The 19,835-nt window shown below is 42.5% G+C and overlaps 1 protein-coding gene across 1 annotated transcript in view; it reads left to right on the top strand.

Moving 5' to 3' along the window:
* piezo2b (piezo-type mechanosensitive ion channel component 2b) overlaps positions 1-19,835 on the top strand; it is a 35,049-nt gene that overhangs the window by 3,750 nt on the left and 11,464 nt on the right. Inside the window, 23 exon segments of the mRNA XM_077723881.1 lie at positions 953-1,048; positions 3,282-3,407; positions 5,762-5,804; positions 7,624-7,786; positions 7,909-8,179; positions 8,258-8,471; positions 8,802-8,976; positions 10,358-10,477; positions 10,844-10,879; positions 11,526-11,646; positions 11,725-11,900; positions 12,178-12,408; positions 12,483-12,887; positions 13,672-13,799; positions 13,869-14,042; positions 16,452-16,693; positions 17,452-17,612; positions 17,671-17,847; positions 17,924-18,046; positions 18,374-18,574; positions 18,633-18,837; positions 18,930-19,031; positions 19,103-19,268. Of these exon segments, the coding sequence (XP_077580007.1) occupies positions 953-1,048; positions 3,282-3,407; positions 5,762-5,804; positions 7,624-7,786; positions 7,909-8,179; positions 8,258-8,471; positions 8,802-8,976; positions 10,358-10,477; positions 10,844-10,879; positions 11,526-11,646; positions 11,725-11,900; positions 12,178-12,408; positions 12,483-12,887; positions 13,672-13,799; positions 13,869-14,042; positions 16,452-16,693; positions 17,452-17,612; positions 17,671-17,847; positions 17,924-18,046; positions 18,374-18,574; positions 18,633-18,837; positions 18,930-19,031; positions 19,103-19,268 (3,856 nt within the window).

The following is a 19,835-nucleotide window of genomic DNA, read 5'->3' as shown; positions in this document are numbered from 1 at the left end:
CCAAAGTCTGACTTCTTTGTGGTTTTTCTGGCTGCCTTTTGCGGCTTTTTAAAAGACGACCAGAGACAAAAGCTCGATTCAACTTTTTCTCTTTTGCTTCATGTGATATATGAAAACAAAAGATGCTTATTATTTTTTTATAGATCCCCGGCTGTGACTCACCAACGGCAGACGGGAAGCATGTGGTCAAGCGTCTGCAGATAAATACCGCCTATTGCCCGTTACCTATATTCCTAATAATTAGATTAAGCTTTGAGTGTAAGAGCGCTCATGTGGGCGGAGCCTTGGTCAATGTTGCTGAATGGCACCATTGAGTAGGCAAAGATAAATACAAACTTAAAAAGTGACATTTTTTTAGGCTTGTCAAAGAAGTGCTTGTTGATTTTATTGCACAAAGGAAGAGAACCTGACTCCGCGCATAACTTCAGCAAAATAGAACGTGTGTCCAAAAGGAAGACGCCCGGGACGATAGGATTTTTATGCCTGATAAAGGCCATATATGTATTTTGCTTTTAGTTACTCAGCTGCAATGGAGCCGTTATGTTATCCCAATGGGATTTATATGTACGCTGATTAATACTCGGTATTCTCATGTACACATGTAGATATAATGTGTATATATGTGTATGTGTATATATGAGTACGTGTATGTATGTGTATACATGTAGGTATGTATATGCATATGTGTGTGTATGTATGTAGGTATGTATATGCATATATGTGTGTGTATGTATGTATGTGTATATATGTATGTGTATATGTATGTATATATGTGTATATGTATGTATATATATGTATATATGTGTATATGTATGTATGTATGTATATATATATATTTATGTGTGTGTATATATACATATTATATTGCATATATTTCCATTTTAACATAAAATGTATGCTCACAGAGTTGGTGACCTCTTGCCAACACTTTTCTTCTTTTTTTCCCCGTCAGCTTGTCTCTTCAGGTACAACGTCCTCTCCCTCATCTACCTCATCTACCTCCTGCTTATTCCCCTCTTCCCCGAGCCTACATGTACCACCATGCAGGGTAAGATGCAAAAATGGAAAGACTAATTTTGTCTAGGCTAATATAAATGGCAAAAACTAATCATTTGAAGAATACACCTTAACACTTTCACTTCATATTAGGAAAAAAATAACTATGCAGACCAGCAAGACAGTGTCATTGACAAAAAAAAATATATAACAGTGAATCCAATCTGCAATAAAAGTTTCAGACTACAAAAAAAAAATCCCAAATCTGAATGACCTGTATTGGATTGTGGTTATCAAATGAAAAAAAGGAGTGTAAAAGCTTTTTTGGCTTTAATCGGAAGGGCCAAGTAAGAATATGTTTGGCATTTGTTCATCATTCCCGATTTTTCTCCTCAACTCCAACATTCCTTAACTTTTAACGCCTATGAATTTCAAACAAACGCTGAGGTTTCTTTTGCGCTGGCGGTTTTTGGTTGCGGTCACCCAGGAGAACACCTCTCACCACGCCAGAAAGCACCCGCGGCTCTCAATAATATAAAAATGCATTTGGGGGGCAGCGTCCGCAGCGGCCACGCCGTCCACAGCTGAAATAACAATCAGGAAGTGGAGACGCTCATCTAGAGTGGACCACTTATATGCTCATCAATAGTTAAAGAGTCAAAAGAGAGAGAGAGGAATGTTTAGCCATCTAGGAATAATGTCAAAACATGAAGTACCCCCACCCATATAATGGCATTATTCATCAATTAGATTTGGGCGCACTGCATGTAGTTTTGAACTTATTTGTTGTGGAATGTCACTATCAGCAAAAGTCTGAGAGTACACAAACATTTTGGTGAAAAGAAAGATGACAAGCCAAAGCGTGGCATTGAACTGGATATTTCTTGCTTTTGTGGTAGCGCAAAGAAAAAACCCAAAAAGCCTGACACAGGGTTTTTTAAGGCTAGAATCGTCATCATTTATTCCAGATTGACAAACAAGAAACGTGCCTCGACTAACAAATATGAATTTGTTTATTAATATTTACTGTCCCTTATGAAATAACTCTCATTGATATATATCATTTTATGTTTTTTTTCCTCATTCAGGTTTGACCCACCCAAAAATTTTTGATTGAAGATTTGGATTGGTTTTAACTCTTAATATTTTTTTGGGAAACAAAAAGAGAAACTATCTATAACTACTACTTTTTCTCTCTATAGAACATCATGTTAAAATTAGCTATTTTTAGCTTCACTTTTTTTTTAATCCTGCAAAAATACATCAAAAATGTTTTGAGGGGCCTGTCTTTTTGGGTGAATCTGTGACGACACATACACGTATATTTTTACAATATCTTTATACCTATATTACCATCAATGGCGGTTGATGATTTACTTAACATAAAAAAACCAAATCATTTATAAAAAAAAACCTTTTTTTTCATCTTATTCCAATCCCCTGCTTAAAAATAGATTTTTCTCTAAGTGTCCACCAGATAAAAAAGTCTGGATACCCCTACCCTAAGCTAACCGCGGCCATTGACCAAAACATGGCCAAAAAGATCTCCAGCCAAAAAGCCAAGTTGCTTCTTTGCACCAATTGAGCCTTTTTAGAATGAACAACCCACGTCTCCGCGTTTACAAGCCTTCTTTTTCCAGGCTTTGCGACCGCCCGGGGAATCCAGTGGGGAAATTAACGCTAATTGCGCTCAGTTTTAACGCGCCTGCCGCCATCCAGCAGATTTGATCAAATCCCAGCCAGTAGCGCTATACCTGAGACGGGGGATCGTAAAAGTCCACCGTCAGGTCGGAGGAGAGCAGTTAATGTCGTAAAGCGATGGAGAGATTTTATTTTTTTTCCACACACAACACCAAATAATACTTAAACCTGCTCGCATCAAAAACCAGTCCCAGGATCTCCAGCAAAGGAGTTCCCATTGTTGCCTGCTGTCTCCATGGCAACAATTGCTATAAAGGTGCACACATGTGCAACAGCTGGGGCAGTTTTCTTGGATTGGAGTCTTGGTAAGGTCATTAAAAAAGACCGTTATCTTGATCAGAGGGGGGCTTATTTTATGGAAGGGAGACTTTACACTTATTTTTTTGGTTAAAAGTGTGTCAGAAAACAGGAAAATGCCACAAAACATTTATTTCCAACCCAAAGGAATGTCTGGTTTGGTCCTTCAGTCAATTAGAAGGTGTGTTGAAAAAAAATCTTTTGGGATGAAATAGATTTTTATAATGTGGGTAATTTTACGACAAATGAAAAATAACATTTTGTTTTGTTTTGTGTTTTGTCCATAGGCTACACTGGGCGTCTACTGCAGTCACTGTGTTTTACCAGTTTGTCCTTCCTGCTGCTGCACATCATCTATCAGATTACGGTCAACAGCCTCCTGGCCGGCAGCTCCATCAACCCAGATTTCAACTGTAAGTATCTCCAGTAGAAGCACCATCCAAAAACATTGACACATTTGCAGGAGAAAGAGAAAGCAAAGTAACTGGTGGGGTTTAAATGATCTGCTCTGTCTTTTTGAGTGTCTTATTTTCAGCCTTTTTTTCCCCTGCAGTTACCTTGGGTATCATTTTTTTTCTCTCAGATTTTTGGTTTATCGTATTTCTTTGGTTACACTTTTATTCTGTTTGTGTTTTGTGTCTTTGATTTAGTGTTTGTTGGTTATTATGTTCTGGATTTAAAATGTGCCTTTTTCATGGCCTCTTAAGTTTCAGGGGTCTTTGAACAGATCATCTCCAGTTTTCGGGCTGTTTTTAATTTTTTTGTGTGTCTTAAGATCTCTTTAAGAATTTTAGTTTTCTTTTTAGTGAGCATCATCTTTAGAGCCTTGGATTTTTTTTCTAATGGCGCTTTTGTCTAGGTCTTCTTCCTGCTTTTGTTTTTCGGTTTTGGCATACTTTTGGGGATGGAAGTGGATGACAAAAAGTAATTGCACTTAATTATGTAAACATCTGTGGCGGTGAGATCTTTCAATTTCAAATGCAATCCTTTGGTAGTTCGCAACTTTGAAGCGATGATTAATGGCGCAGCTTCCTGCCCGTAAAAAGTGCTTCTTCCCTCACAAATGGGACTTAATGAAAATGTCTATTTGGATGCCAGCTAGGCACAAAACTCCATTAAGAGATTACTCAACGTAATTAACAAATGTCAGTCATTCTAAATTAACACTTGTTTTTCTTTTTTCCGAATGTTTAAATTAAGATGGATACTCATAATCCCTCATTGAATTCAGTTTTATCTCACATTACTCCTTTTTAAATACCTGGATCAATTGAACAAATCATTTTGCTCCTGATTATAGATTTGATGTCACCCACTGTGCTACGTCACCCTCATTGTTATCTAATTAACTCCCAATGCACTATTGAGAAACTCATCCGTGTATTTAAGTAGCAAGAGTGGCTTCCACTTGCAAGTTTCGCAATGGAGTTTTGCATTTTTCTAAACTTAAACATTTTGAAAAAATTAAAAGCATAAAAAATTGCGAAGTAGTGAAGTCGCGAAAATTGAAAAATCATAAAATAGGGTCACCCTTATTTAACATTTTTCTTTTTCACATTTCTATGAACTTAAAGAAAATCAATAAATCCATAAATATATCCATAAATATATCCCAAAAGGTAATCCATAATAGCAGATAGCAGAAAAAAGTAGTTAAGTCGTGATAATCGAGGGATTACTGTACATAAACAAGATTGAGAAATTCAACAAAACAGCATTTTGAAGGAGTAGAAAAATGACGTGAAATTTATGACAGTTGGGGTATGATAAGACCCTCCTTGGCCCCTCCTCCTCGAAGTCAACTCCACCCAAGTCATTGACAGTTGACAAGTCACAAGACTCTACACTATTTCCAATTATGCGCACACCCACACACACTAATACAAAGCACGTTGAGTCAGCACATAGGAATGATGGGTAAGTGTTGAGGAAAAGGCGGTGGGTGACCATTGAATGACCCGCCTAAGCAGCTGGATCTGCTGAGGGTTTCCTCTATCCTCCTCCTCCACTTCATGCTGACCCACTAGTTGGGAGGAAATAGAAGTATTTCGAGGAGGAACCGGCTGAATTTGAAGGAAGGCTTCTTGTTTACGCCCAACGGCGAAGGAAAGCTTGTCAAGGGCGTCAATATACCACATTTAGAAAGGTCAGATCAGGGACGCAATGAAGTACAGGAAATCATCCCCCAGGCATACAAAACAAGCACCGATATACAACACATACTGGGATTATTTTTAATGTGTAGTATAGGTCCAAATTTAATGGAATTGTTTGAGAAGGAATATTTTTGGGGAATTTCAGTGCCATCATTAATCAATTGTCGGCAGTAGTAGCAGATCATCAACTACTTACACTGCCGCTCCTTCCGATTCAAATGGATTGGACATCTGTTACTGTTTACAGCAGGCAAGGGTTTGACCTTTGACCTTTAGTTTCCCTCAGGTGTTAAAGTGGCGGCCCGGGGGCCAAATCTGGCCCGCCGCCTCATTTTTGTGCGGCCCAAATAAGTAAATCATGATCAAATTAAAATGAAGATTATACATGTATATTAAATCTCCAGATTTTCCCCTTTTTAAATCAATCATTGCAATTTTTTTACTTTTTATTTTGATTTTTCCCTTTTTTTACTGTTCTTAGCATCGTGTGGTCCTACATCCCACTCCCGTCCCGTACCGTTACCGCGTACAAACCAGAACCCGCCTTGTTGTTATCTGGCTTATTCTTAATATTCCTAAACACTCCCTAAACATTTTTTTTCTCCGTGCAGGTTCCGCCTGGGAGAAATCCATCCGCCAAATTGGATTTGAGAGGTAAGCTTCCAAGCAAGTTTGACCACAAATGCGCAGCTAATAACGTTATTGTCCGTACGTTTCATTGCCCTTTGCTCAGGGTTTTAAGTGTTTAAGTGTGGCGTTTTTTTTTTAAACATTTATTTGCCGCACCGTTTCTTCTTATCTTACCGTTGAGCAATTTGAGCGAGTCTGACTAATGTTTTGGGGAAGGGCTGACTCGACAGCGGCAGGATTCTTACACAATGCTGACGTGACCACACTTGGTCCAGTTGGCCTCCTTTGCCACTTTTTAACAGAGAGAACGCAACTGGCTTAGCTCAATTTACGCAAAAAAAACTCATCCAGACGTCTAGATCAGTGTTTCCCAACCTTTTTTGAGCTACTCCACAAATCTCAAAATCTCACATAATACTATTATCATTATAAAGTTATCTTCATCAAAGTTATTCCAAAATCGATTTTTTTTTGCACAATGAGAAGCGGCATCTTTCTAAAAATATATTAAAATACATTTCCGGAAGAGACGCCAGCGTTTGAACCGCGCTATTGTAGACGGCGTCCGAGCAGCGTAACGACCTGACGATGAGGGCAAAGAGCACTTTGTTGTCCCTCTGTGGCTTCCTGATGAAAACTAAACCCAGTTAGCCTGCCGCCATGTCTGCGCCAATCACCTCTCCTAAGTATAGGAATGTCAATGTTAGCCACTGTGGCTACTTTGCTAGCTTTTTATTTATTTCTTTATTTTAAATCACCAGTCAATACCCATCAGTCTGATGGAATGTGCATGTGTGTGTGTATTTTCCAGGCATGGAGTTAGAAAGAATATATTTTTTAAATGTACTGATTGGTATATTGATACCAAAAGTTTAACATATTCAGTTTGTTGTTAATACTGTTAAACAAAAGTCGACACTCAATACTTATAAACTTTTTTTCATGGTAAGAGACTGTTTTTGGGTGTTTAAAAATTAGTTTTTGGTTGCAATTAAGATTTTTTAAAACTTTACTGGTAAAATGGCATTAAGGCTATTTTTCGTCCAAAAAAAAAAAAATAATTAGTTTTTTAAAGTGATTCCTGATGTTTTTTTGGGGTATTTTTGTATCATTATAAATCCTTTGGAAAATGATAAAGTTAAATACAAATAGAAATACACTCTGGTTATGGCCAAAGTTACACTAGAACTCTATTTTTTAAAGACATTTTTTTTAAAACTTTGTGTGCCATTGAGAGCAATAGATGTCCAATTCATGTAAACTAGGAGGGCTGACCATGGTAGCCAATGAGTGCCCTTTAAGGGTAAAAAAAAAAAAGAAGTCATAATTTGAACTTGTTAATGAGGCTCAAGATGGCTTTCTGTTGACCATAAAACAAAAGTAAGAACAATACTTTGGACGATAAAACACTACATTTAAAGGATTTTGGAAGCTGTTAGTCATTTTGGGACAATCATGACACCTTGTAAAGCGTCGTCCGCAAGTGGCGCCACAAAATCTCCGCCAGCCCAACGCTACCGTAACTTGGCTTTTTCTTTATTTGGGGTGTTTTTTGTTTTGTTTTGTTTTTCCCCCACGCAACCTTTGCTATAACTACTAAAGTCTCATTTTATGATTATTAAGGGTTGCCCTGAACATTCTCTCGTACTTAGTCACTTGTTTACGGCGTTGCATCGAAAACATCGGAATTTATTTCATTCCATCGCACGCGAAAATCCAGAATACAAACAATACCTGAACAAACGGAAATGAGTCCTGCATGAAGAGCTATTGTTTCCATGTGCTGCGTTCATGCGAGGTGGGATTTTCCTAAATTATTATTTTTTTGTTCTTGTTTTCTCAGCGTGATCGGCGCGGACGCCGGCAATGGCATCAGGGTGTTTGTACCAGATATCGGCATGTGCGTGGTGGGCGGGGCCATCTGGTTTCTGTGTCGTAGTCTGGTCCAGAAGAGGCCGCCCGAAGACATGGCACAGGACAACGCCCAATTCCAAGCCGAGGAACAAGTACGGTTTTGGATTTCGAAAAGTTCTCATCTTATAGTTTAGCAAAATACAAAAATGAATGGACTAAGTTATCACGACATTATAATCAAGTCAAAGTCTGACTTCATTGTTGCCACCCAAAGGAAATGGACGAAAGGCTGAGCTTGGAAGATCACATCCTGCTGGAGGAGGACTCGGACGGAGGTTACGAAGCCGAGGAAGACGAGGACGAAGACGACGGCGGCGGAGGCGACGAACTGGACGAGGAGGAGGAAGAAGAAGAAGCCAGGGAGAGCGTCAAGAGGAAGATCTTGCGACTTCTGCCGCAGGTGGCCTCGAAAGTCAAGGAGATCATCGGGAACTTGATCACCACGGCCGGGAAAGTGGTGGTCACCATCTTGTTGGGGGCCACAGGTGAGGCGCCGTTCCTCCTCTGTCCGACCAAGCGGAGCCGGAAGCCACCATGATGTTGTGTGTTGTGTGCCCTTTTAGGGATGATGCTGCCCTCCCTCACCTCGGCCGTCTACTTCTTCATCTTTCTCTTCCTCTGCACCTGGTGGTCCCTCCGCCGCACCTTCGACACGCTGCTCTTCAGCTGCATGTGCGTGCTGATGGCCATCTTCAGTGCTGGACACTTGCTGGTTCTCTACCTCTACCAGTTCCAGTTTTTCCAGGAGTCCGTGGCGCCCGAAGACGGCTTCATCAGGTCAGGTCCTACTCCTCCTACGCCAAAACGGGCTTTCCCACGGAAAATTTGCTGTGTCCAATCAGCCTAGGACGCATGTTTTTTTTTTTTTTTTTTGCGTGGCGGTTCACTCTCCCCACCACGGCTTTTACAAGGACCCTGCGCGTTGTATTATGCATGAGTCAGGAGACCGCAATATGGACCACACACATGTTTACTCAAAGTTTCATTGAGGCCAAAATTCAATGACATGTCAATTGTTGCCCTTGAATTTGAAATAGTTGACATGCCAAACTATAGTTGAAAAAGGAAACGATGTTGTTCCTAACTTGAATGTTTTCCTCCCCGCAGGTACTTTGGCATGTCGCCCATAATCCAAAGCGACTGCAGCCGCACGTGGAAGCTGATGGTGCACCCCAATCGCAAGTGGTACCACTTTGTCAACCCTGTCATGCTGCTGCTTCTCTACTACACGTTGGCCACGCTCATACGACTCTGGCTGCAGGAGCCCATCGAGGAGCTTACCGTAAGACCCCATCACTTATACACTATTACCGTATTTTCAGGGTTTCAGGCATTATAAGGCGCACCCTCAATGAATGACACATTTTATTCCATATGGAAAGCACACTGGGTTATATTTTGGAGAAAATTTCAGACTTTTAAGTGCACATTATAGTATAATAAAAAAAAAATTCCAGTGTCCAATCAGCCTCACATCCATGTTTTTGGAATGTGGGAGGATACCGGAGTACCCGGAGGAAACCCACACAGGACTGGGGGTAACACGCAAACTCCACATAGGTGGCCGTGACCTGGATTTGAACCCAGGACCCCAGAGATGTGAGGCCGACACGCTAACCACTTATACGCGGTATACTTTCGGTTCATGTTAGGGAAAAAAATAAGCAACAAAATGACTTTCACAATTTAAACCTTGTAATAGTATCATTTATCATTTAATGTTCATCTTATCTTGACGTTAACCCTGTAATAGATACATTTTAATCTCATTATGATTTTTTCTCTGTGAATATTAGTTTTTATGACTTTTAGCAATTTCCCGCGGCACATTGCTCAACGCTTGGGAAACATTGCTGCCATAGATTGGATTGCATTTCCACGACATTCCACACTGTGGTGGAACTTGAATGTCTTTCACGTCGCAGTTAGAAACGCTGCCTTTCTGTCCTGTAATGGACCTATAGATTCATGTTTTTTTTTCTTTTTTTTTCTTTCCCCCATGTGCAAGGCCATTACTTCAAAGCCTGGCAGCGCTGTATCCGTCTATTGATCCCACTTGTGTTCACTTTAGAAGATGCTAATAATAAAACATGGTTAGGGTATAAATCCTCTCTTGCCGACCGGGCGTGTTCAATAATAAGATTATAATGGACCTGGTGTTCTTTTACGCTTTCTCGGGTAAGGTTTTTTAGGCTTGTCTTTTTTTCTTTTTTAATTACGTCTTAGAAAATGTGTTGTTTCGCCCTGGCTGATAAAGACACACAGAAACGGCGGTGGGTTGTTAAAACCCGTTCGGCCATCCGCCAAAGTCGGAAAAAGTGCCTCGAAAGATAGATTCGTTCCAGATATCCAGTTTAAAGTGAAAACAGCATCCTTTGAGATATTCAATATGGCCTCCACCATGAGTTGACTTCTTTTTGCTAGCTTTCGAGTCACTCTATGCTAATTTGATCCTAAAACAGAAAGTCGGCACTCATCATTTACTTTCCCGGGCCACATAAAATGATGCGGTGGGCCAAATTTGGTCCCCAGGCCGCCACTTTGACACATGCGGTTTGCCTGAAACCAAAAACTCACCAGCGGTTCACTTTTATTTATTTATTTTTGACGCCAATCGGATCCAAAGATGAAAGTGGCCACATTGACTATCTGTGTTGTTTCAGGACGACAAGGAGGAAGACGCGTGTGAGGAAGACGAGCCGGTGGGGAACGGTACAAATAACTCAGCCAACAGGAAGAGGCAGATGTGGTGGGGGTCCCGGCAAGGGACTGACCAAAAAAATGTAGGTTTGATTTCATAAACACTTCACGATTTATACAAGTATGACATATTTCCCCAAAAGTAGCATTTTAAGCTTTATCTTTAGCCCAAACAGGCCTTCACTATTTGGCAAGTTCACATTGTGCTTTTTGGGCCTCTTTATTCCTGGTTGGTGTCAAAGGTACGGCCGGCGGGCCAATAGGGGGGTCCGATCCGGCCCGCCGGAATGACTTTGTAACTGATTCATGGCTTTATCCAATTTCTAAAGTCAAGTGAAAGTGAAAAATTGATGATAATATGAATCTACATAATGAGCTGCTAGCCTCCAATTTAAAAAGTGTAAAGCAGTGTTAACCGCTCTTGCCCGGCTTGCTCTTTTTTTTTTTAGCTGCTCTCGACCCAGGATGCCATCAGTACAACAGAGGTAACTTGACCAAGATATACTAATGTACTGAACGATGCTTTTGTTATTGACTTAGACCACCCGTTTTGTTTGGGTAACTTCATTTGGTGACTTGAATTACTTTACGTGCCGTCCAGGGAGTCCTCGGGTTACCATGTTTTGGACCTACGAGTAGCTTGAACCTTTTCGTGCTCCTTTTTTTTACATTTTGAAACTTAAAGATGGCTTTTGGAGGTTTAGCCAAAATAAAAAAATACCCTGAAACCAATGCTCAGTATAAAAAGGCCAAATACATTAAAATAAAAAATGTGATGTATATTTCGACTTAAACAGTGAAATCCAATGCCTAAATTGAAGTTATATGGGAATTTGAGGACTCCCAATACTTCTTCACTACTTACTTTTGATACTCTAATCCATGCCTCATTTTCTTGATGACTTTATTTACTTTTTCAGATTCACATTACAATACTTCTCGAGTTGCTTGGATTTTATTTTTATTTTTTAATGGTCTACTTTGCTGACTTTCCTTGATTATGTCGTACTTGTTTTTGTTACAGTCCAATTTGCTTAGATGACATTACTGCCCTAACTTCAAGTACTCGCATGTTTCAAAGTACTTTTTACTATTTGTCCATTTTCTTTATCCTCTTTTCTTCCCAACCAGGTGGTGCTAGCCTCCAACGGAACCTCCTTTGACTTCACGCTGACCGACAACGGTCCACGCTACCTGGACCTGTACGCCACGCCTCAGTACCAAAGCGCCCAGCCCGTCAGCCACGACAAAGGTCCGTCCTCCGCCACGTTTCCTCAAGGCCGTCACCCTGACCTTGTTTTTTTTTTTTTTTTTTTTTTTAACGGAGCAGAAAAGGAGGACCTCTGCGCGTTTGAGGTGAGTCTCCCTCCGGAGGACGAAGACTCCAGAGAGGACAAGTCTGACGGGAGTGATGGCGACCTAAGAAAGCGCGGCGTGGGAGCAATGGTCAAGGTCTTCCACTTCATCATGAAGCAGAGCTACATCTGTGCACTCATCGCCATGATGGTAAGGCACCGCAAACGGGTATCTTTACAGTGGTAACTTGACATATGAGTTCCCCGACATAAGAGTAATTTGAGATACGAGTGAAATTTTGAAAGTCAGGGTGGAGGCGGGGCAAATAGAGCCAACCCGGGAGAAGAAAAGTATCAAAATGTCAAACAAAATTCGAATGAAGTTTAGTGTAAGGTTTGATTTAACTTATTTTTGAGTGTGTGTGCATTGTAATCCAAGTTCATTTCAATTTGTTGATGTTCTGTTTCTTTGGACGTTCTCCCACCAGGCGTGGAGCATCACGTACATCTCCTGGCTCACGTTCGTCTTCCTCATCTGGTCGTGCATTCTGTGGATGGTCCGCGACCGACGCCACTACGCCATGGTGACTTCGCCTTTCATGGTGGCCTACGGGAACCTCTTGATCGTGCTGCAGTACTTCTTCAGCTTTGAGGGCGTCGCACACGTGCCGGGACTCTCCGTGCCCAAGGACAATCACTTTCACTCCATCTCTTCCAAGGTTTTGATTTTTATTAAATCCTATCCCTTTAGACCCTCCAAACAAGCTAATGCTAACCGATGATATCCCCACAGGTATTGTGTCTACTGAGCTTCTGGTTGCTACTGAGGCAAACCCTCACCGAGAGGTCGGAGAAACAGAAAGAGGACGAGGCGGGTCTCCTCGGCATTCAAGTGGAGGACCAAAAGGTCAAAGGTGAATGGAAAGGAGGCCACGTGGCTCTCCCGTGGAGGGACTGAACCGCGACCTCACCAATCAATGATAGACCCCGTGCGTCCCTTATAGAGAAAGAGGAGTCCCAAGCAGAAGATGAGCATGACGTCATGCACGTGCTGGGCAATCTGGTTATGGCCCTGCTGGTCAAGTATTGGATCTACATCTGTGGCGGCATGTTCTTCTTTGTCAGCTTTGAAGGAACTGTCGTCATGTACAAGATCATTTACATGATGATGTTCCTTTCCTGCGTGGTGCTCTATCAGGTACACTAAATTATATTAGAATTTAGAAATGATAATTAATACTGTCACTGTCCAGCAACAAATTTGGAGCATTATTGTAGATAAAGTTATAAACTATGTAGGAGAGATGGTTCGTGTAATCTTGTAGAAGTAGTAGTCGTAGTTGTAGTAGTCATAGTATTAGTAGTAGTAAGAGAATAAAGGCAAAATACATGGTGAAAAAGAAACATGAAATATATCGTTTTATTGATATATATTTTTTTACAAAGGTTGATTCAAAAGGAAAAGTTTTAGATGGACTGGTATTTGAATTTGAAATTATTATTAGTATTGTCAATTGTAAAGTTATTACTGAAAAAGATTTAAAATGCGGACCAAAAAAGATTTACTGCATTTATGACCTGATTCGTATTTTTCACCAAATACAGTTGGATTTTCCAAATAATGAAGCCTTCTAGCCAAATGCAGTACCCGTACGTATTAAAAGGAGTTTACTGTTTACTGCATTCTACAAGCACAAAGAAAAAGGGACAGACACAATGTATCCAGCCAGGCTCATTGTTTTCTTCCTTTCCAAATTGCAAATTCAATATCCGTCTAGTCGGGGCGTGCTGACCGGTATTGCCGCCTCATAAAAATTGACCGCTTTGTAATCCAATCACCCGAAAAACCAAAAGGCTGGCATTCGGTCCCCCCCTTAAAGCGGCCGGCCCTCCGTCATTCAACGCACCGCCAGCCATTGTCCTGGCAATAACCCAATCCAATCCAATCCCAAATTTACTCATTTCCCCCGACTCCCCCCTAGGTGCACTACGAATGGTGGCGAAAACTACTCAAGTACTTTTGGATTTCCGTGGTCATGTACACCATGCTGGTCCTCATCGCCGTCTACACCTTCCAATTCCGACCCGATTCCGCCGGGAACAAAGACAGGTGAGGTCAACTTCTTCTTCAATGTTGCAGTGGATGAACTTTTCAGACTTGTGGTGTCCCAAAATGCAGTTTTAAGGACCTTGGCCTGGAGAAGTTAAAGCTTTCTGAGCTGTTCACCAGGATTTTTATTCCCACTTCCTTCCTTCTGGTCTGCATCTTACACTTGCACTACTTCCACCAACGTTTCCTGCAGCTCACCGACCTCCAGGCGGTGGTGGCTAAAGAGGAGAGCACCATCTATAGGTGAGTGACATGTTTGTCCTTTTCACTTCTGGAATGATTTACGGGCTTTGCGCGGAGGGGTGTCATTATTTGGAATTTATTGGAATTTTGCGCATTGTGGCTTTTTTTGCTAACCTCCTGGCAAGAAAAGTCATCCCATCAAGACACGGGTTGCCAGATATTTTCAGACTGGCAGCCATTTACGAGCTTTATATTCAATTATATTCCAGAGTTGAGTGGTTACTTGCTAGCGTGGGGGTGGGCGGCTTAGATGTGTTTCACAGCTCGGTGGTAGAAGCCGCGTGGAGACTTTAATGTCCTGTGGCGTTTTCCAGAGGGAGAAAAAGGGACTGTCTGGGCTGGAGAGGAACTTTAAATGATTCCACTGGCTTTCCGCAGTAGTCTGCCAGTCTACGAGTATCTACGAAGTCCAATCGACCACTTTGCTATGTTCACCACCCGCCCTGAATATTCCGGTTTTTATCATCTAAAACAATGTTTATTTGAGCTTTTTTCTTAGTAAGGTAAAATCTCTTTTAGTCAATTTCAAAAGGAATCCAAATTTTTCTTTATGTTCCATATTAAAGTAGAATATATTTTAGATATATATTTTTTAAGATGTTTTTTTACTTAAAAACACAGAAAACATTAAAAATTGCAATTATTGATTTAAAAAGGGGAAAATCCGGAAATATAATATACATCTATCATTTTAATTTGATCCTAAAACAGAAAGTCAGCACTCATGATTTCCTTTCTCGGGCCGCACAAAATGATGCGGCGGGCCAGATTTGGGCCCCGGGCCGCCACTTTGACACCCGTGGTCTAGAATGAATGAAATTCCCAATAGTGCGCATTGTTCATGTTGTGTGGTGCCATATTTTTATTATTATTTTGTGTCTTTGTGACTTGCTGTGATGTGTGCGCTACCAATCTTCCTCCTCTCGCAGCCACGCTAAAGTCAGCGGGCGTGTATATCTGATCATGAATAGGTGGGTAAGAAGCTCGCTTTCTCTGGCTTCCACTTCCCGATTGACCCGTCAACTTGTGACATTTCTCCTTGCCCCCCCCCCCCCCTCACCACCATATGACCCACCTTCCCCCAATTTACCCTCAACTAAATGTATTTCGCAAGCTCAATTGAACTACGGCCCCTCAACTCACTCCTTAAACATCCCCAATAGCCGGAAGACATGATGAACGCAACACCCGAACCAGACCTGGGACCCGCCAGGCTTATAAAAACACTCCACTAGACAACTAAGAATGTATTAGATTTGGTCAATGCATGTTTTAATACCGGATTTGATCCTTTGCCTTGTTCCTCAATCCTACTCCTTTTCCAGTTAGGTCAATTTGGTTGTGCTTGTCAACCCCGATGATTGAAATCCCCACCCTAGAATTTGAGCATTTGAATGCAACACGATTTTTGTCTACACATTCCGTGTGTTGTTATGGATTTTTCTCTTGCTCATTCTGTGCACTTTTTTTATTGTCCTGAGCAGCATCAAGCAAAAAATAGGTCAGGAGCAAAAGTAAGTGTCAGCATATTCCCACAATAATACTAATACTAATAATAATAATAATAAAATCACAGTTGCTTGTGATTGACATGCAGCCAAAACCCCTTCTGATTGAGCGTAAACCCTAATAGCGAGCCGGGTTTTTGTAAAGAATGCCGAGAGAATGTTGCACCGCTTTTGCACTTGAAGGAAAAAAACTTTGTGATGGAGAATCAGCTCAATTTTTTTATCTGTTTGTGTTGTTGTTGTGTCGTTTATGGACTCATGAGGACAAAAAAATGGGCAATCCGAGTGCAGTAATCCTCAATTTCTAGTAATTAGGCTGTTAAAATGGGAAGCATGCGCTATAAAGGTGCCGATTGTTGCAGGAGTTAATGATCTGTTTCCTGTGAGAAAACTTCAAACTTTTGATATTTCTGAATGTTTTTCTGGGAAACATTTTGAAGAAATATGCAGAAGAAATCATCATTAGCCTGCTCATTTGAGAAAAAAACACCAGCAGACTTTTGAACCCTTTCTAAGGCATTAGTTGAGCTCATTGGCTGACATTGACGGCACTAGACGTCCAATTTTTTTTAAAAACATGGAGAGACTGGCAGTCAAAACAGACTACAATTCCATTGACAGCTTTTTAGTCAATATTAACTAGGGTCTTATTTCCTCTCTTATTAAACTTAGTTTTTCTCTCCACATTTCTTTAATTAAAAAAACAAAAGGTAGAAAAAGGTCACTACTCTCTTTATTTAGTTTAATAACTGCCATAAAAAAGATGCACTTATCCTCCTAAATTGACTCAAAACAGTTTTTTTGCCTTAATATTAAGTCCTGATGTCCTCATAAATCCAAAACGTCACAATCTAACATGTCTTCTATCCTTAAATGTTGTAACACCAAGTTTTCCCACCAGGCTAGTTCACCCCGAAGGCAGTCTGGCCGACCTCACCATGCTCAGCGGCAGCTCCGCCGAAGCCTCGCTCTCCCGGAGCGAGGCGGCAAGCCAGCGGACCTCTGTGGCGGTCGAGGACAACTCGGCCCCCTCGTCCGCCGCCAAACCCGGCGGCCTCTCCGACGCCGGACAATCCAGCACGGACGACAGTCAGCGCTTCAGCATGGGTACCGAGCCAGAACCGAGCACCGAGCAGAGCTCCGGTAAGACCGCAGTCCAAATTTTATGGCTTCATTTAGAGAAGAAAACAAAGTGTTAACCACATTTCTGGTTGTTTTCTATCACGTTGATATGATCAGAGTTCAGGTGACACTAAACACAAGGCAATAAGAGTAAATGGCACCAGGCCTGCTTCCAACTGGGTCTTATCTTTATCACTTCCTCCAAATGACTTTTGAATAATTCATTCAAATCCACGTTTTGGCCGAGTTTGCCAGAGAAAAAAAATCCCGTCGCCAAGATTTACGTGACTCCAACGGGCCAAAGTGCGCCCGTTAATCTCCGCCCCCACCGTGCCTGTGGTCCATCTAGTCTGCTTTTTTTTTTTTGGGTTCAGATTTATGCAGCCTTTACGGTTCTGACATGGTGCAGAGCGCTCAGTTTTTTTTTCTTCTTTGGGAGTGGTGTATATTTACATGGTAATATGATATTTTCCTTGGCCATGGAGATTTTTGTATCTGTTGTAAAGCTCTGTCTTCAATTTTGATGGATTTTCTTTTAATTTTATTGCCGTCTTTACAAGACAGTTAACACGTTATGGTCAGTAGACCTTATTATTGGAACGTGATCGTTTTATTAAAGGCTCCATAAACTCTTTTGGACGCTTGTTAAAGTCGGAATTCTTGCACGGATCATCCTTCACGTGGTTTGGAGGTCTAACTGAGTTCTGCATCTTAGTTTAAAATGCAAGCATGTCTCGTAAAAATTGTGATATGAATGATAATCTTCTTTTTTTTCCCAGACCTGAAGAGCAAATGGCACCTGGTGGTGGACCGACTGACGGTCCTCTTCCTCAAGTTCCTGGAGTATTTCCACAAGTTGCAACTCTTCATCTGGTGGCTCCTGGAAATCCACATCATCAAAATCGTCTCCTGCTACATCGTGATGGTCTCCATCCGAGAGGTAAGGACAAAATTTTGGACTCGCTAACAGCTTCTATGCTAACTTTTGCCCTGGGCAGGTGTCTCTGCTCAATTGGGTGTTCCTGGCTTCTTGGGCCTTCGCGCTTCCCTACGGCCAGCATCGCCTCTTGGCGTCCAGCGTCTGCAGCGTCTGGACGTGCGTCATCATCGTCTGCAAGATGTTGTATCAGCTCAAGTCCATCAAGCCTCTCACTTACTCCCAGAACTGCACCATGGTGAGAAAATTTGACACTCTACGGTAGGAATTAAGGCTAAGGGGAGCATTCAAGGGACCTTACTCGCTTGTGACAGCCGGCGGACTACACCAAGGATCAGAAGGACGAAATGGAAGGATCTCTGCTCTACAATGGACCGGTGGATCCTGCCAACTGGGTGGGACTGCAGAAGAAGGAGGACCTGCTTGGCTACATCAGGGTAAATGGAGATGACTACATTTTAAGGTTATGTGAACCTGAACTGGTTTGACTTTGACCGTTGGCAACGTAAGGTCTGTGTGGAAACAAAAGGACATTTGCTGTTTAACTTCAAGGCCAAACACAGGATGTCTATATCGATCTGCGTCGGTATGGCGTTCTTTTCTCAGTTTAAAAAAGAAAATGTATGATGTTATGTTTAGTTTCTCTGATAAAGGGGATCATTATGTCGTAGGTCGAGGACATGGTAACCTGAGGACTCCTCGTGAAGTGTTTTGGTAAATCAAATCATGCCCAAAAAATGGATTAATCCGTTTTTTGTCCACAGCACAACCTCCTGATCCTGGCCCTGTTGGCGTTCGAGGTGACCATCTACCGCCACCAGCTGTACTTCCGCCTAAGAAACAAGCTGTCGCCTCCCGCCGCCCGCATCATCTTCCACGACGTGACTCGACAGCACTTGGACGTGGGCATCGTCTGCTTCATCAAATACTTCATCAATTACTTCTTCTACAAGTTCGGCCTGGAGGTGGGTGCCAGCGACGCCCGATCAATCAAAGCGCTCACTCTCTCTTCTTTCTTGGCAGACTTGCCTGCTGTTGTGCGTGAATGTGGTGGGCCAGCGGATGGACTTTTACGCCACGTTACACGCCCTGGCCCTGGTGGCCGTCATGTACCGGCGGCGTCGCAAGGCCATCGCTGAAATTTGGCCCAAGTACTGCTGTTTCCTGGCCTGCATGCTGACCTTCCAGTACTTGGTCTGCATTGGGTTCCCTCCCGCCGCATGTAAAGGTCTGGAAAACGCTCTTTTCTGATTGGAAATCTACCGCTGTCAATGTCAGCCAATGAGGAAGTCATCAACAAATCCCGGTGCCCATTTTCAGACTACCCCTGGAGGTTCCCCTCTTCCTCGGCCGACTCCAACGTGGTCAAGTGGCTTTACGTTCCCGACTTCCTTTCCAAGCCCAATCCGTCCTTTCTCATCTGTACGTCCCGCGGCCTCACCCAGCTCGCCGCCGCGGTTCGAACCCGACTCAACTTTGTTTTCTTCCTCCAGACGACTTCATGCTACTGCTGTGCGCCTCCATGCAGAGGCAAGTGTTTGACGACGAGAACAAGGCGGCCGTGCGCATCATGGCCGGCGACAATGTGGAGATCTGCCGAGACTTGGACGCGTCTTCCTTCAGCGTACACAACCCCGTGCCAGACTTCATCCACTGCAGGTGAGCCCGTCCACGTCTCAACTTTCTCAACGGGTCGACCGCCGCAAAAATATCGCGCCTTTAGAGAGCCGTGCGGTCGGGCCAGGCGGGCGAGAGCCCTTTTGAGGCGTGGGGTCAGGACGCGTTAGGTGACGCCCATCGATCGGCACGGCGGTGTTTTGCCGCACAAAGCGGTCAAGTCTTTTATTAACGCACTCTGCGTCCATCAACAAAGCCTCGGCGCGAGGTTCGAGAGCACACCGCGGCCGCCCTGCACTTATTCCATCGCCGTTTCCCCCACCGGGATCAAATTACGGATGGCGAGCAGGGGCGGGGGTAGAAATCCATAATCTGTAAAAACACTCTGTCGGTCACTTGTGCTACTTAGGCACCCCCCACCACCATCCCTGTGCTCTAACTCAATAAATAGCTTTCAAGTATGGAAAAGGTATTTTGAAGCATCAAGGCGCCGGCCGGTGGATGATCCCCAACTGGCCGTCAAATGAACATTGCTTCCTTTGTTTTCACCGCATGGGGTAATGGCTTTTTTGCAGATATGTAGACAGACGTGCCTCGCGTCATACTACG

This window comes from Stigmatopora nigra, chromosome 9, assembly GCF_051989575.1.
Source record: "Stigmatopora nigra isolate UIUO_SnigA chromosome 9, RoL_Snig_1.1, whole genome shotgun sequence".
NCBI lineage: Eukaryota > Metazoa > Chordata > Actinopteri > Syngnathiformes > Syngnathidae > Stigmatopora > Stigmatopora nigra.
This window is presented reverse-complemented; position numbering and strand designations above follow the sequence as displayed.